The sequence below is a fragment of the Anomaloglossus baeobatrachus genome, chromosome 4 (assembly GCF_048569485.1).
Source record: "Anomaloglossus baeobatrachus isolate aAnoBae1 chromosome 4, aAnoBae1.hap1, whole genome shotgun sequence".
Classification (NCBI taxonomy): domain Eukaryota; kingdom Metazoa; phylum Chordata; class Amphibia; order Anura; family Aromobatidae; genus Anomaloglossus; species Anomaloglossus baeobatrachus.
Genome location: NC_134356.1, coordinates 92,494,818 through 92,511,621, shown reverse-complemented (window position 1 = coordinate 92,511,621; position 16,804 = coordinate 92,494,818). Strand labels below are relative to the sequence as shown.

The 16,804-nt window shown below is 46.2% G+C and overlaps 1 protein-coding gene across 3 annotated transcripts in view; it reads left to right on the top strand.

The window, feature by feature from the left end:
• FBXW11 (F-box and WD repeat domain containing 11) overlaps positions 1-16,593 on the top strand; it is a 128,094-nt gene extending 111,501 nt beyond the window's left edge. For all 3 annotated transcript variants that reach the window (XM_075344466.1, XM_075344465.1, XM_075344464.1), the window contains 4 exons: positions 2,141-2,251; positions 3,477-3,555; positions 5,704-5,892; positions 14,243-16,593. In XM_075344466.1, the coding sequence (XP_075200581.1) occupies positions 2,141-2,251; positions 3,477-3,555; positions 5,704-5,865 (352 nt within the window). In that variant the 3' untranslated portion in view covers positions 5,866-5,892; positions 14,243-16,593. The remainder of the gene's footprint in view (positions 1-2,140; positions 2,252-3,476; positions 3,556-5,703; positions 5,893-14,242) is intronic.
• Positions 16,594-16,804: the final 211 nt, after the last annotated feature.

The window sequence follows — 16,804 nt, the reverse complement described above, 5'->3', positions numbered from 1 at the left end:
GGCGGAAGCCACAGCCTCCACCATCTCCGCAGTTCACATCCCGGGCGTAGAAAACTGGGAAGCAGACTTTCTCAGTCGCCAGGGCATGGACGCAGGGGAATGGTCTCTTCACCCGGACGTGTTTCAAGAGATCTGTTGCCGCTGGGGAACGCCGGACGTCGACCTCATGGCGTCTCGGCACAACAACAAAGTCCCGGCATTCATGGCACGGTCTCAAGATCACAGAGCTCTGGCGGCGGACGCATTAGTTCAGGATTGGTCGCAGTTTCGACTGCCTTATGTATTTCCTCCTCTGGCACTGCTGCCCAGAGTGTTGCGCAAGATCAGGTCCGACTGCCGCCACGCCATCCTCGTCGCTCCAGACTGGCCGAGGAGGTCGTGATACCCGGATCTGTGGCACCTCACGGTGGGTCAACCGTGGGCACTCCCAGACCGACCAGACTTGCTGTCTCAAGGGCCATTTTTCCATCTGAATTCTGCGGCCCTCAACCTGACTGTGTGGCCATTGAGTCCTGGCTCCTAGCGTCCTCAGGGTTATCTCAAGATGTCATTGCCACTATGAGACAAGCCAGGAAACCAACGTCCGCCAAGATCTATCACAGGGCTTGGAGGATCTTCTTATCCTGGTGCTCTGATCGGGGTTTTACTCCCTGGCCGTTTGCCTTACCCACTTTTCTTTCTTTCCTTCAATCCGGAATGGATAAGGGTTTGGCTTTCGGCTCTCTCAAGGGACAAGTATCGGCGCTTTCCGTGTTTTTTCAAAAGCGTCTAGCCAAGCTTCCGCAGGTCCGCACGTTCCTGCAGGGAGTTTGCCACATAGTCCCACCTTACAAGCGTCCGCTGGAACCCTGGGATCTTAACAGGGTGCTAACGGCTCTTCAGAAACCACCTTTCGAGCCGCTGCGGGATGTCTCTCTATCACGTCTTTCGCAGAAGGTGGCCTTCCTAGTGGCAGTCACATCACTTCGGAGAGTGTCTGAGCTAGCAGCGCTGTCATGCAAAGCCCCCTTCCTGGTTTTTCATCAGGATAAGGTGGTTCTCCGTCCTGTTCCGGAATTTCTCCCTAAGGTGGTATCCCCTTTTCATCTCAATCAGGATATCTCCTTACCTTCCTTTTGCCCTCATCCAGTTCACCAATGTGAAAAGGATTTGCACTTGTTAGATCTCGTGAGAGCACTCCGGCTCTACATTTCTCGCACGGCGTCCCTGCGCCGTTCGGATGCGCTCTTTGTCCTTGTCGCAGGCTTCCAAGTCAACCTTGGCTCGGTGGATCAAGGAACCGATTCTTGAAGCCTACCGTTCTTCTGGGCTTCCGATTCCTTCAGGGCTGAAGGCCCATTCTACCAGAGCCGTGGGTGCATCCTGGGCATTGCGGCACCAGGCTACGGCTCAGCAGGTGTGTCAGGCGGCTACCTAGTCGAGTCTGCACACTTTCACGAAACACTATCAGGTGCATGCCTATGCTTCGGCAGATGCCAGCCTAGGTAGGCGAGTCCTTCAGGCGGCGGTCGCCCACCTGTAAGAGGGGGCCGTTTTTCGGCTCTTTTTATCGAGGTATTCTTTTACCCACCCAGGGACTGCTTTTGGACGTCCCAATTGTCTGGGTCTCCCAATGGAGCGACAAAGAAGAAGGGAATTTTGTTTACTTACCGTAAATTCCTTTTCTTCTAGCTCCTATTGGGAGACCCAGCACCCGCCCCTGTTCCCTTCGGGCTGTTGTTCTTTTGTGTACACATGTTGTTCATGTTGAATTGTTCTTTTGGTTCATGGTTTCAGTTCTCCGAACATCCTTCGGATTGAATTTACCTTAGACCAATTTATAAGTTTCCTCCTTCCTGCTTTTGCACCAAAACCGAGGAGCCCGTGATGCACGGGGGGGTGTATAGGCAGAGGGGAGGGGTTACACTTTTAAAGTGTAATACTTTGTGTGGCCTCCGGAGGCAGAAGCTATACACCCAATTGTCTGGGTCTCCCAATAGGAGCTAGAAGAAAAGGAATTTACGTTAAGTAAACAAAATTCCCTTCTTTTGGGTTTTTTTCTCTTCATGCAATCTATACTGCAAATAGTTATATGGTTTGTTTTTGGTTTGTTTTTGTTGTTTTTTCTAAACCTTTTTTTTTTTTTTCTCCACAATAATAGATTATGGGATATAGAATGTGGAGCTTGTTTACGGGTTTTAGAAGGCCATGAAGAACTTGTCCGCTGTATAAGATTTGACAATAAGAGGATTGTCAGTGGAGCATATGATGGGTACGTATGACAATTATATTGATTGATTTCTAGAGTAATAGAATCTTTTCAAATTGCTATGAATTGATGAGAACCTTAGGGCTTTAAAAACACAACACCTGCAAAACTGTAGCCAATATAGAATTGTCATTTGTCATATTGTTAGACTCCCCTTTAGTAATGGAAATAAGCAGATCAATATCGCACACTTTATCACTGAAACAAATGTAAGTATCTTGCAATCACCAATCATCACACTTTATTTTAAAGATATGTATCCTTACTGTCGTGCAATAACTTTATCTTGCAGCAGTTATAGACAAAATGTCATGATTTATTTTTCAACTTAAAGGGATTGTCCCACATAGTTAATTTTAATCAATAGATCTTCCAATGACAATAAGTTCCACAATTAGATGTATTTTAGTGTGTAATGGCAGCATCTGACCATGCAGAGCTGCTCCAGTTCATGGTCGGCACATGCCAGATGGGGAAGCACAAGTCACATATATGATAAGCGAGTGTGCAGATAAAATGGCTTGGGCTCATAACTGCTGCTTCCTGAGGTGACGCGTTGTTGCCCTTCCTGAGGTGACGCGTTGTTGCCCTTCCTGAGGTGACGCGTTGTTGCCCTTCCTGAGGTGACGCGTTGTTGCCCTTCCTGAGGTGACGTGTTGTTGCCCTTCCTGAGGTGACGCGTTGTTGCCCTTCCTGAGGTGACGCGTTGTTGCCCTTCCTGAGGTGATGCGTTGTTGCCCTTCTTGAGGGCACACGTTGTCTCCCTTCTTGAGGGCACACATTGTCGCCCTTCCTGAGGGGGGACACTTCCTTGTTTTAAGGAAGGAGTGAGTGTTTCTCCAGCCCCCTGAGCTCATAATAGGGCCTAAGCCACACGGCAAGAAAATCGGTGCGAGTGGAGTGCGATAAATCATCGCATTCCCCTCGGACCAATTCTTGCATGTGTGTCAGCATACATGAGCGATTATTTGAGAAGAGGAGCTGAATGGCGCTGGATCCTGGAGAAGGTGGAGGTAGGTGCAACACATCCATCAAGCACACCCATCATACGCACACAAAATATTAATGGGAGTGCATAATAGCATGTGGTAATAGCTACATTTATTTTTCTATTTGGTTAAACATCAACAGCAATGATATATTTTTTGTAAAGTTTTTGTAATAACTTTGACTTTTTTCATAAGAATTTATTCCTTCTAATTAAATCATATTTCCTTCCCCCTTCCAGAAAAATAAAGGTTTGGGACCTGCAAGCTGCCTTGGATCCACGAGCACCTGCCAGCACATTATGTTTGCGTACTTTGGTGGTATGTATAAATGACAGGAAAGAATTTTCCAAGTTAAACCCTTAATGATGACTACATCCTAAATAAGACACAGAGGAGCATAGACAAAGTAGTATAAAATAGATAATGTATTTGAATATTTACGTGATCATAAGGTATATGATAATTGAAGAGTTACCAACAAAAAGATGAACATTAGGGAAATATCACATACTAAAATGTTCCACAAAGGAGACCAAAGACTCCCCAATGCAGAAGGCATAAGTAGTACCCTTCTATATCTACCTGGAGACAAAGAAAAATTATTTTGATTCTAACAGTACAGATGCCTGATACCAAACACAGGTATAGGAAAACAAGAGATACCAGCATTGGTGAACTCATCAGAAGCTATAATATAACCCATTTAATCCCTTAAAGGGGTGCTCCGAAGGCTGAAGTAACTTTCATCTGAATCCCTATCTATTTATCACCCTAATCTGAACTAGTTTCTAATATGGCTGCATTAAAATGTCCACAGCCTTCCCTCCATTTACTATCTACCATTGAAAAAAATGTCCCCCTACTTCCTGTCTGATGATGCTTCATTTGAGAATCCCAGTGCATCCTGGGATACTCAAACAAAGCATCATCAGGGTGCAGTCACTGCCACAGCCTCTGCCCCCTCAAAGAAACGAAGCGTCATCAGTGACTCGTTTTAGGGGCTGGACTGGTCTGGTCTCTGCTGTTAAACCGCTATCCGTCATTGTGCAGTTGAACAGTGACAGTGCCGTTCTGTGTTCATGGCTCAGCCGGCAACAGAGCAGTATGCATTATCGGTTCAGTGTCACCTGTGAGTACCTGGCCATGTTCAGAGTCCAGAACCGCCATAAGTCACGTCACTTGCATGGTGCTGGTCTCTGAACACTGCCAGGTATCCCAACCAGATAGTCTCTCATGAACTGGCAACACCGAGAACACTGTCACCATGCACATCACACAATGACAGTTCGCAGGGACCAGACCAGCAACCGAAGCAATCCTCACTGATGATGCTTCCTTTCACGGAGGGTGCAGAGGCTGTAGCAGTGATAGTAGCTACTTTCCCCTTATAACACTGGGTATCCCAACATGCACTAGGATTTTCAAATGAAGTGTCATCAGAGTAGATAAAAAAAATCAATAGTAGTTAGGGTAGGATAGGGAATTTTTAATGCAGGTCATATAAGTTATTTTAGATTAAGACAACAAATTGAGGACTTCAGATGAAAATGTTTTAATCCTTTGGATCACACCTTTTAAGGCTATGTTCACACAGGGCGTTTATGCAGCGGGTTTTTTTGCATGGTTTCTCTCATTGGTTTTATGCAAATCCATGCTAATAAGACACTGCTTTTACAGTCCCAGCAAAGCCTATGAGATTCCTGAAATCTCATGCACACACACAAAACACTTGTGTTTTTTTTTTTCCTGGCTGATATAGCATCCTCCTTGGTTTTTGCTTTATTTTTTACAGAAGCAGGATGTCAATTGTTTCAGCGTTTTTTTTCACCCATACAAAGCAGTGAGGAATTGCAAAAATGCAGCAAAAATCTCCAGAAAAAACACGCTAAAACTGCTTCACGAACACAATATACCTCGATGCTCTAGGTATATTGCAGTGGCACTCTGCCGGTGCTCACAGCTGGCGTGTGTTCCATATTTAAATGCCGCTGTCAGATTTAAATGGTTAATAACATCGGTGGAAGCTCCGCTCTGGCTGCTGCTGGACACTGATGTCGGCTGATGTGATATTACCAGCATCTAACTTGTGTGGATAGACGTGCTCCTGAGCCCTCTCCTCACACAGGAATCATGTACTTGGACGTGATTTTTTGCATTGAGGGGTTAATATTCATCAATAGCCGTACATTTGTCCACAATGCTTAGATTGAGAAGATCTTTACCTTCATCAGCCAGATGCTTTTTTTTAGAGCACCTTCATTTTTTTTTATAAGTGACAACCTGACCTGGCCCAGTAGCGTCTCCATATTTTGCAGTCTTGGGATTCTGCATGATACACCATAAATCTGTATGCACTTGTCTCGCATGTTTTATTAAGCTCAGATTACTATTGTGAACATAACATTGTATTTCAGCTTTCTTTTTTGTCTCCTTTTTTATTTTGAACAAATCTTGAACCCCTTTTAGGAACATTCAGGACGTGTATTTCGGCTTCAGTTTGATGAATTCCAAATCATTAGCAGCTCCCATGATGATACCATTCTGATCTGGGATTTTTTAAATGTTCCTACAAATGCTCCAAATGAAACCCGCTCTCCATCTAGGACATATACCTACATCTCCAGATAGCATCATGCACTTTTACTTCCTTACCAGGTAATTCTTGAGTTTTATTATTACTGTTGGGGAAAGAATTTAATTAAGTTTTCTTAGTGTGGCGATCTTACAAGCAAATTTCATCCACAGTCTGCAGACAGTAACCAGCTCTGCGGATTTATATACCGTGGATGTCACCGTACACAATGCAGAAAGCGAATGAGCTTCTAAACCACATCATAGACGTGTGCATGTAGAGAGTTCAGTACCTGGAAATATTTAGTACTATTGCTGCTGGTTCTGTTTGTTTCTCTTCTGCAGAAATTGTCTGAGCACATTGCTTTCCCCATCCAGAACCCTTTATTAACCTCTATTAACAGCTGTAGATTAACCCCCTAGGGTATGTGCCCACAATCAGGGCTCGCTGCGTCCAGAATGCAGTGAGTGCTGAGCTGTGGAGACGTGCGTCTCCTCCGCAGGGGACCGCAGCTGCTTGTACCCACGATCAGGGTTCAGTGCGCTGCAGTCTCCTCGCTGTGCTCTCCCTTCAGAGGACGCATGCAGATCGGCAGCAAACAATTAACATGCTGCGGCTTAACAAGATGCTCAGTGTTTCTTGCAGCATAAACAAGCACAGTGGGCGCGGGATTTCAAGAAATCCCATCCACTGTGCTTGTACTGTACAATACTGCATTTTAGACGCAGCTGAAGCATGCTGCATCCAAAACACTGCAAACACTAATCGTATCCTCGCACCCTTAGTGACCAGCAATACGTCTTTTTACTTACCTGAGTTATAAGAGAATAGCATCCCCAAATTGGTGACAATGCAGCAGCTGTCGGCTGTCCACTATAGCTGACATGCTGCTGTATTAGTCACAAAGGGTGTCACTGACCATGGCCAATAAACCCCTTGGATGGTACTGTAAATAGTGACTACCTCATCTCATCATGTAGGGGCTCCGTTGTTAACCCATTCCACATTCTGAGATCATGATTGTGTGGTACTGATGGATACCATAGCAATTCAAGTCTAAATTATGGCCTTGGGTCTGGTGGCTTTAGTGAGCTGTTCAGAAAATAGCAACATTTAGGTGGTAAAAATATATTTTTTTCATTCCTGTCATGCCATTTTACATTAATTCCTTAAATGCACAGGAAGGGTTAATAAACTACCTGATAGCAGTTTTCAATATATCCAGGGGCGCTGTTTTTAAAGTGTTATCAGTTTCGGGGGTTTTCCAAGGCATAGGTCCCTTGAAGTCACTTCAAAACCAAATAGGTCCCTAAAAAATAAGTTTCTTCGTCGCTCTATTGGGAGACCCAGACGATTGGGTGTATAGCACTGCCTCCGGAGGCCACACAAAGCAATTACACTAAAAAGTGTAAGGCCCCTCCCCTTCTGGCTATACACCCCCAGTGGGATCACTGGCTCACCAGTTTTCTGCTTTGTGCGAAGGAGGTCAGACATCCACGCATAGCTCCACTGTTTGTAGTCAGCAGTAGCTGCTGGCTATATCGGATGGAAGAAAAGAGGGCCCATATGGGGCCCCCAGCATGCTCCCTTCTCACCCGCGGTGGTGCTTGTAAGGTTGAGGTACCTATTGCTGGTACAGAGGCTGGAGCCCACATGCTGTTTTCCTTCCACATCCCCTGGAGGGCTCTGTGGAAGTGGGATCTTACCGGCCTCCAAGCCCTGAGGCCGGGCTCCATCCACAGACCCAGAGAACCTGCTGGATTTGGAGCGGGAGTGCCGTTCAGGGACAAGGCCCTGCAACTTTCAGGTACTCTGTGTCCCCGGCAGGCACGGACACTCTCAGGCTTGCTGAGCGTTATAGTGCGCCGGGGACAGTAGCGCTGTGCGCCGGGGTTAGGTCACTGCAGCTTTGCTGAGTGACGTTTCATGTTGGGAACTACTGCGCCGACCGCTCCTGGAGCGGCGGCGCAGCTGCGACTTGTAGTGCGCCGGGGACTTTGCGCCGACCGCGCTTTTACGGCGGCGGCGCTTCTAACTTTAGCCCCCGGCTTCTGCGGCCTAGTGCCGCTTCGTTCCCGCCCCCACCCTGTCAATCAGGGTAGGGGAGAGACGCTGCTCAATTAACAGCGCCGAGGGCTGGAGCTTTATTTACATGCTCCAGCCCTCTCACTAGGCACAGGGGGAAGCAGACTTCCCGCTCTTCGTCGGTGTACGCCCAGGGCCCGCCCCCCCTCTCCACAAGGACGCCGGCAGCCATTACACATGCGGCTGGCTGGGGAAAGGCAGCAGGCTCTGGGAGACCCAGACTAGAGGGATTTCTGGCGTCCACACACCGCTCCTAAGCGGGTGGTAAGCAGCACAGTAGTGCTGGCCCCTCTAGTGCCTCAGTGTGATATTAGTGTACTTTTTTCTTGGTACCATATATATATATATATATATATATATATATATATATAGTTGCACTGTAAGGTCGCTTCTTGGCTGGACACCCTGTACTGCTCTGAGGAGGCAGCAACATGTCATCCGCAAAACGCAAGGGTGCCAAGGCACAGGCTGTGTACACTGTTTGTACTGCATGTGGGGCTGATCTACCGGCAGGCTCCAAAGACTCACATTGTGTTCAATGTTCAATCCCAGTGGCACTTCGTCAGCCAGAGCCTAATGTGGTGGTAGCCCAGGCTGAGGCGCCTGTGAACCCTGCCCCGGTGACGGGGACAGACTTTGCAGTTTTTGCTGATAAAATGTCTGTGACTATGGCAAAAATCCTGGAGACCTTGCAGTCCAGGCCAGTTGCTCAGGCCATGGACACTGCTGTGTCTATGCTCCCGGGTCCCCCTCAGTTGGAACTAATCCGTACTTCAGGGGGGTCTCAAGCATCACAGGCTGAAGTCTCTGACTCAGATGACAGTCCCAGGCAGCCTAAGCGAGCTCGCTGGGAAAGACCCTCCACGTCCTCACACTGTTCAGGGTCTCAGCGACAAGAGTCTCTCTGTGATGAGACTGAGGAAGGTGACCAGGATTCTAATCCTGAGGCCCCTCTCAATCTGGATGCCCCTGATGGTGACGCCATGGTTAATGACCTTATATCGGCAATTAATAGGCTGTTGGATATTTCTCCCCCAGCCCCTTCTGCAGAGGAGGCAGCTGCACAGCAGGAGAAGTTCCATTTCCTATATCCCAAGCGTAAATTAAGTGCTTTTTTGGACCACTCTGATTTCAGAGAATCGATCCAGAAACACGACGCTCATCCAGACAAGCGTTTCTCTAAACGTTCTAAGGATACCCGTTATCCTTTTCCCTCTGAGGTAGCCAAACGCTGGACCCAGTGTCCAAAGGTGGATCCCCCAATTTCCAAGCTTGCGGCTAGATCCATAGTCGCAGTAGAGGATGGCGCTTCACTTAAAGATGCCAACGACAGACAGATGGACCTTTGGTTGAAATCTGTCTATGAATCTATCGGCGCGTCGTTTGCTCCAGCATTCGCGGCCGTGTGGGCACTCCAAGCTATTTCAGCTGGTTTAGCACAGGTAGATGCTTTCATACATCCAGCAGTGCCGCAAGTGGCGTCCCTAACTTCGCAAATGTCTGCGTTTGCGACCTATGCTATCAATGCTGTCCTAGAATCTACGAGCCGTACCGCTATGGCGTCCGCCAATTCTGTGGTTTTGCGCAGAGCCTTGTGGTTAAAGGACTGGAAAGCAGATGCTGGTTCCAAAAAATGCTTAACCAGCTTGCCATTATCTAGAGACAGACTGTTTGGTGAGCCATTGGCTGAAATCATAAAACAGTCTAAGGGTAAGGACTCTTCCTTACCACAGCCCAGAGCAAGTAAACCTCAACAGAAAAAGTGGCAGTCGAGGTTTCGGTCCTTTCGTGGCTCGGGCAAGGCCCAATTCTCCTCGTCCAAAAGGACTCAGAAAGAACAAGGGAACTCAGATTCCTGGCGGGCTCACTCACGCCCCAGGAAAGCAAATGGAGGAACCGCTTCCAAAGCGGCTACCTCATGACTTTCGGCCTCCTCCCTCCGCATCCTCGGTCGGTGGCAGGCTCTCCCGCTTTTGCGACATTTGGCTGTCTCAGGTCAAAGACCGGTGGGTAACAGACATTCTGTCTCGCGGGTACAGAATCGAGTTCAGTTCTCGGCCTCCACTTCGGTTCTTCAGAACCTCCCCACACCCCAACCGAGCAGATGCCCTGCTGCAGGCGGTGGACTCTCTAAGAGCAGGAGGAGTCGTGATCCCTGTCCCCCCTCTCGAACGGGGGCGAGGATTTTACTCCAATCTCTTTGTGGTTCCAAAAAAGGACGGCTCCTTCCGTCCTGTTCTGGACCTAAAACTACTCAACAAGCATGTGAACGCCAGGCGGTTCCGGATGGAATCCCTCCGCTCAGTCATTGCCTCTATGTCTCAAGGAGATTTCCTAGCATCAATAGACATCAAGGATGCTTATCTCCACGTGCCGATTGCTACAGAGCACCAATGCTTCCTACGCTTCGTGATAGGAGACGACCATCTTCAGTTCGTAGCTCTGCCATTTGGTCTGGCGACAGCCCCTCGGGTGTTCACCAAGGTCATGGCGGCAGTGGTAGCAGTCTTGCACTCTCAGGGACACTCTGTGATCCCTTACTTGGACGATCTACTGGTCAAGGCACCCTCTCAAGAGGCATGCCGACTCAGCCTGAATGTTGCACTGGAGACTCTCCAGGCGTTCGGGTGGATCATCAACTTCCCAAAGTCAAATCTGTCACCGGCCCAATCACTAACGTATCTTGGCATGGAGTTTCATACTCTCTCAGCGATAGTGAAACTTCCGCTGGACAAGCAGCGGTCTCTACACACTGGGGTGCAGGCTCTCCTTCAAAGTCAGCCGCACTCCTTAAGACGCCTCATGCACTTCCTCGGGAAGATGGTGGCGGCAATAGAGGCGGTTCCGTTTGCGCAGTTTCATCTGCGTCCACTTCAATGGGACATTCTCCGCCAATGGGACGGGAAGTCAACATCCCTAGACAGGAAGGTCTCCCTTTCCCAGACAGCCAAAGACTCTCTGCAGTGGTGGCTTCTTCCCACCTCATTATCACAGGGAAGATCCTTCCTACCACCGTCTTGGGCGGTGGTCACGACAGATGCGAGTCTGTCAGGGTGGGGAGCAGTCTTTCTCCACCACAGGGCTCAGGGTACGTGGTCTCAGCAGGAGTCCACCCTTCAGATCAATGTTCTGGAAATCAGAGCAGTGTATCTTGCCCTACTAGCCTTCCAGCAGTGGCTGGAAGGAAGGCAGATCCGAATTCAGTCGGACAACTCCACAGCGGTGGCATACATCAACCACCAAGGGGGGACACGCAGTCGGCAAGCCTTCCAGGAAGTCCGGAGGATTCTGATGTGGGTGGAAGCCACAGCCTCCACCATATCCGCGGTTCACATCCCCGGCGTAGAAAACTGGGAAGCAGACTTCCTCAGTCGCCAGGGCATGGACGCAGGGGAATGGTCCCTTCACCCAGACGTGTTTCAGGAAATCTGTCGCCGCTGGGGGGTGCCGGACGTCGACCTAATGGCGTCACGGCACAACAACAAGGTCCCAACCTTCATGGCACGGTCTCGCGATCAAAGAGCGCTGGCGGCAGACGCCCTAGTGCAAGATTGGTCGCAGTTCCGGCTCCCTTATGTGTTTCCACCTCTGGCACTCCTGCCCAGAGTGCTACGCAAAATCAGATCCGACTGCAGCCGCGTCATACTTGTCGCCCCAGACTGGCCGAGGAGGGCGTGGTATCCGGATCTGTGGCAGCTCACGGTCGGCCAACCGTGGGCACTCCCAGACCGACCAGACTTACTGTCCCAAGGGCCGTTTTTCCATCGGAATTCTGCGGCCCTGAACCTGACTGTGTGGCCATTGAGTCCTGGATCCTAACGTCTTCAGGATTGTCCCAAGGGATCGTTGCCACCATGAGACAGGCTAGGAAGCCCACGTCTGCTAAGATCTACCACAGAACGTGGAGGATATTTTTATCCTGGTGCTCTGCTCAGGGAGTGTCTCCCTGGCCATTTGCATTGCCTACCTTTCTTTCTTTCCTGCAATCTGGGTTAGAAAAAGGTTTGTCGCTCGGCTCCCTTAAAGGTCAGGTCTCGGCGCTATCCGTCTTTTTTCAGAGGCGTTTGGCACGCCTTCCATAAGGTGCGCACGTTCCTACAGGGGGTTTGCCATATCGTACCCCCGTACAAGCGGCCGTTAGATCCATGGGATCTGAACAGGGTACTAGTTGCCCTCCAGAAGCCGCCTTTCGAGCCTCTGAAGGAGGTTTCACTTTCTAGACTATCACAGAAAGTGGCTTTTCTGGTAGCGATCACATCTCTTCGGAGAGTGTCTGAGCTAGCAGCGCTGTCATCCAAGGCTACCTTCCTGGTCTTCCACCAGGACAAGGTAGTGCTGCGTCCTATTCAGGAGTTGCTACATTATTAAACCTTCTAACATCCTAAGAAAATTAAAGTATCTTTGACAAACGGTGTTTATGTAAGGTAGACATAAGGGAAATGTAATGTATTAAATATTGTGTGGCGTGACTATCCACATTAAAGTGTTAATCATTCAAAGATTGAACATTGTAAATTTTTGTAAATTTTTCTAATGTCTGATATTTTTAGAATTAAATGTATAACATATCTATTTAAATTTACCATTAACATAAAATAAAATGTATCACAGAAAGTGTCCAAATCACTGGGATGTGATGAAGCATTAGAGTTATTACGACATAAATTGACATGTCAGATTTTATAAATTCACCAAGGGTGATGCAAACCTAAATAGTGATGCAATGTACCAGAAGCAGATGTTTACAAAGTTACCCACCTTTCTCAGACATACTTTATGTTTTGACATACGTTTCATTTATCAGTCAAAAGTCTTAAATATAACACAAAACCAGGTGAAAAGACTATATTTAAAAGGGCATTCTCGAGTTTGGAAGCTATTGCCTATGACAGAATAGGGGATAACATTTCGATTGCTAGAACCCCCACTGATCCCAAGAACCAGGTGGTCGATTATGCGCACCTCCACTTCATTACACCAGCCAAGTTCACCTATCTGTGTTGGTCCCAATAAGAATAAATAGAGCAGCGGTGCACATGATTGACCACCACTCTGTTCATACAGGGATCTCTAGGTCCCTGGTTCTTGGAGAAAGGGTGGTGGTCCCTCTATCTCATGGATACCTCTTTAATGTACAGAGCCCTATTTGCAGGCATTATACTCCTGGGACTCTTGCTACTCAGAATGTGCATGACTATACAACTTGCACGTGGACGTAAGGTAATGGGTCCCTAAATAATGGCCTCTAAATAATGGCCTCTAAATAATGGCCTCTAAATAATGGCCTCTATCTTCTACAAGACGGAATGTTTAAAAGATCTATTTATATCCAAAATATACTCATATTTTAGTCCCCACAATTCTTAAAAAAGCATTCATTTGGATTTATACTGAATATTATATTTTAATAATATTTATTCACCTATATAGAGCCATTAGTTCCATAGCGTTTTATATACATCAGCAACACTCTCCTCAATGGGGCTCACAATCCAAATTCCCTATCAGTATGTATTTGGAGTGTGGGAAGAAACCGGAGGAAACCCACGCACACATGGGGAGAGTATACAAACTCCTTGCTGATGTTGTCCTTGGTGGGATTTGATCCCTGGACCCCAGCGATGCAAGACTGCATTGCTAACCACTGAGCCTCCATGCAGCCCAAATTAAAGCCTTATTTTCTTTAACACTAGAAGTCCGAGAGAGGGGTCATTTAACATTTCTACCATTGGAACTCCATGGAGCTCGAAATTTCTGGGACTTCTAGTGTTAAAGGTGTTGTCCATTATTAGGACAACCCCTTCTGATTCCACATTTCCACTAGGTAAATTAAAAAAAAAAAACTATATTCCCCTCCGCGGCTGGCGCAGTTCCAGCGGTGTCGGGGTTGGTGCGATGTCACGCAAGCCCTTCGTCCAATCAGCGCCAGTTTCTGTCTTCCCACCTTCAAACGAGTTAATCATCAGGAAGTGAGGGCTGCAGCTGCTGTTCACTTCCTGTTGATTGCTACTCTCTACGTACGCAGGGAGACAAAAGCCGGCACTGACTGGACTCAGGGCTCGCATAACATCACGGGAGCCCCGGCACCGCTAGAACTGTGCCTGTTGTGGAGGGGAATATAGGCTTTTTTATTTTACTTAGGAGAAACATGGAATGAGAAGGGATTGTCCTAGTAGTGGATGACTCATTTTGGCTTATTTTAACACTATTGCAGCTATTTTCAGTGTTTTGGGCATTTTTGCTGTTCTCTAAATGTGTCTTCATTTGGATCACAAACGCATTGTCTGTTTGCATGATATAAGAATACAATCATTTTTTTTAATTTCTCGCATTTTTTTTCCCTTTTAGGGATTATCTATTCTGAACTACTGTACTGGATATGTGGATACTGCGAGAAGCTAATGTACTAGTAATTATTGGAAATTGTTACTGGTGCCACTTATAAGTAAAGTTTAAATTATATTGTCTCTCGTTCTTATTACTATGAAGTTACAAGCCACTTCAATAGATGCATATCTGTTCTGTTCCATAACTTGCATCTAGAATCCAAAGCTGAAATGTAAATTTTCGATGAGAACTGAACATTTGCGGAGGGGAATAAGTACAAAAGGATGCAACCTCATTTGTTTTGCACTTAGTGACTCTGAAGGAGAATGTTTCCCAATAGTTTTTGGGTGCCAAACATATCCAAATGTTCTTTGTGCTTCATTTTTTTTCAACTTTAAAGACGGAAAATTCTTTGTTTAGCATGCATGTGGTAGGAAATCTAACTGTATATGCCAATTGTTGCCCTGTTGGAATACTTTCACTCATGTACATTGATCTTGTTTGTTTTGCAGCATCTCATCATTTTTTATTTTTTTTTTCCTTACATGTTTTCTTTTTGTGAATTGACACAACCATGCTAAAAGGATTAGCCATGCAACACTAGCAGAAATATAAGCTGCGTACTCTGTTGCTCTATTGTAACTCGGAGCACAAGCTTTAAAAGTTATGTATTCTAAAAGTTGAACCTGTTATGTGAACTGGAAAAATAAGTCGACAAGTATTCCTGGACTGTTGCGTTACTTTGTCTCTCTCCTACATTGTGATGTTAGATCTTCCGTTCCCATATTGGACATTTCTGATCCATCACTCAAATAAATACCTACATATCACAAGCGGCTCAAACTACTAGCACCTCTTTCCTCCCGGAAATTCGTTGTTTGCTAGATCTCATCATAATGTAAATGATATTAAAAAAAAATAAGTGTAATTTTTTTTGTGTTTGGCAAAGAGGTTTAATCATTCCAGGTGAGATTTCTAAAGATGTTTAGTAGCCTTCATCAATTTTTTTTTCTTGTATATTTGGTAATATATGACCCATTGATAAATTTGGTTGAAAGGTGCACTTTAAAAAAAAAAAAAAAAAAATTAAAGGGATTCTCCAAGATTAGAAAAACATGGCTGCTTTCTTACAAAAACTAGAGTCTCTGTCTGCAGGATACATCTGGTATTTTAGCTCTGAAGCATTCGCTGCAATACCGCGTAACCCATAGATGGGGTTTTTGGAAGAGGGCAGACATGTTTTTGTAATCCTGGGAAACCCCAGTAATTGCAGTCAGTATTCGGATGTAACAGGTTTTAACATGGAACTCCCTAACATTTAAAAATTGTGTTTTTGATTTGTGCCAAAGTAATTTGTTAATTTACATCCCCTCCCCCCTTTTTTTTTTTTTCTTTTTTTCCTTTTAAGTTGCAGTTATCTTGTAAAATACATTTGGTTTTTCGGATTGTTCTAACGACATTGGATATGTTAGCGTTTAACTATAACTTGGCTTTTTTTTCGGTAATTTTGTTTATATTTGATTAAAATGTAAAATAAGTTTGTGCGAATGTGAATAGAATATTAATATGCCATTAACGTGTAAATCTCCGACGTGTTGAACAACATGACTTGGGCAGTCTGCAATCGCACTCGAGATGTACTGCAGTGGTCATGGAACAAATGTGTACAGTACGATTCCTGTGGGTCACACCATGTAAATAAGCACAAATATGTAAGATGCGTTCTGTGTGTGAAGGTCCGAAAACTGAAATCCACAATGTCGTCTGTGGAATGAGGGGCTCTCAACTGTTACATGAAAGTATTGCAAGTGGGATAATTTTCTTACTTTAAATGAACCAGAAATAATTTATAGGAATTACCGCTGTAACTGCTCATTGAATATTAAGGAGGTTGTCCACTACAAAGGAAAGTGGCAACATCGATGTAAAGCTGAGACAGAAGGCTTTTTCTAAATACCTTCTGTTATCAATTCTGCCTGTGAGTGGCGCTATCACTGTCCGCCCATACTCATCACATGATATCTGATGTCCAGTGATGTCACGTGAACTTCCGGAATTGGAAGTTGACCCGGCGTCACCAAGGTGGGACCCTGTGTGCATGAGTGACTGGGCTGTGGGCAGAGTTTCATCGCATATCACAGCCCCTCATCTCGCGCTTTTCTTCCTTCACCCCAAAGTGATGCTGGGCTGTGATGAGTGGTGAAACTCCGCCCACAGCCCAGTCACTCATGGAGACTGGGTTCCGCCCCGGTGATGACAATTCTGGAAGTTGACGTGACATCACCGGACATCAAAGGTTACTGCAGCCTGGGTCACGTGATTGGGGATGAGCGCACAGCGATAGCGCCGCTCACAGGCAGAATTGACAACAGAAGGTATATAGAAAAAGCCTTCTATCTTCGCTTTACATTGATGTGGCCACTACGCTTTGCAGTGGACCACCTCTTTAAGTATTTTCATAGTACACAAAAAAAAAAAAGGTCCTTAAAGTGAAGCTCCTCTTTGGAGTGATAGTTTCCACCATTACTTAGGTGTTGCCTAATAAACTTCTATTACCATAACGTCTCCACAAATAAAGCTACA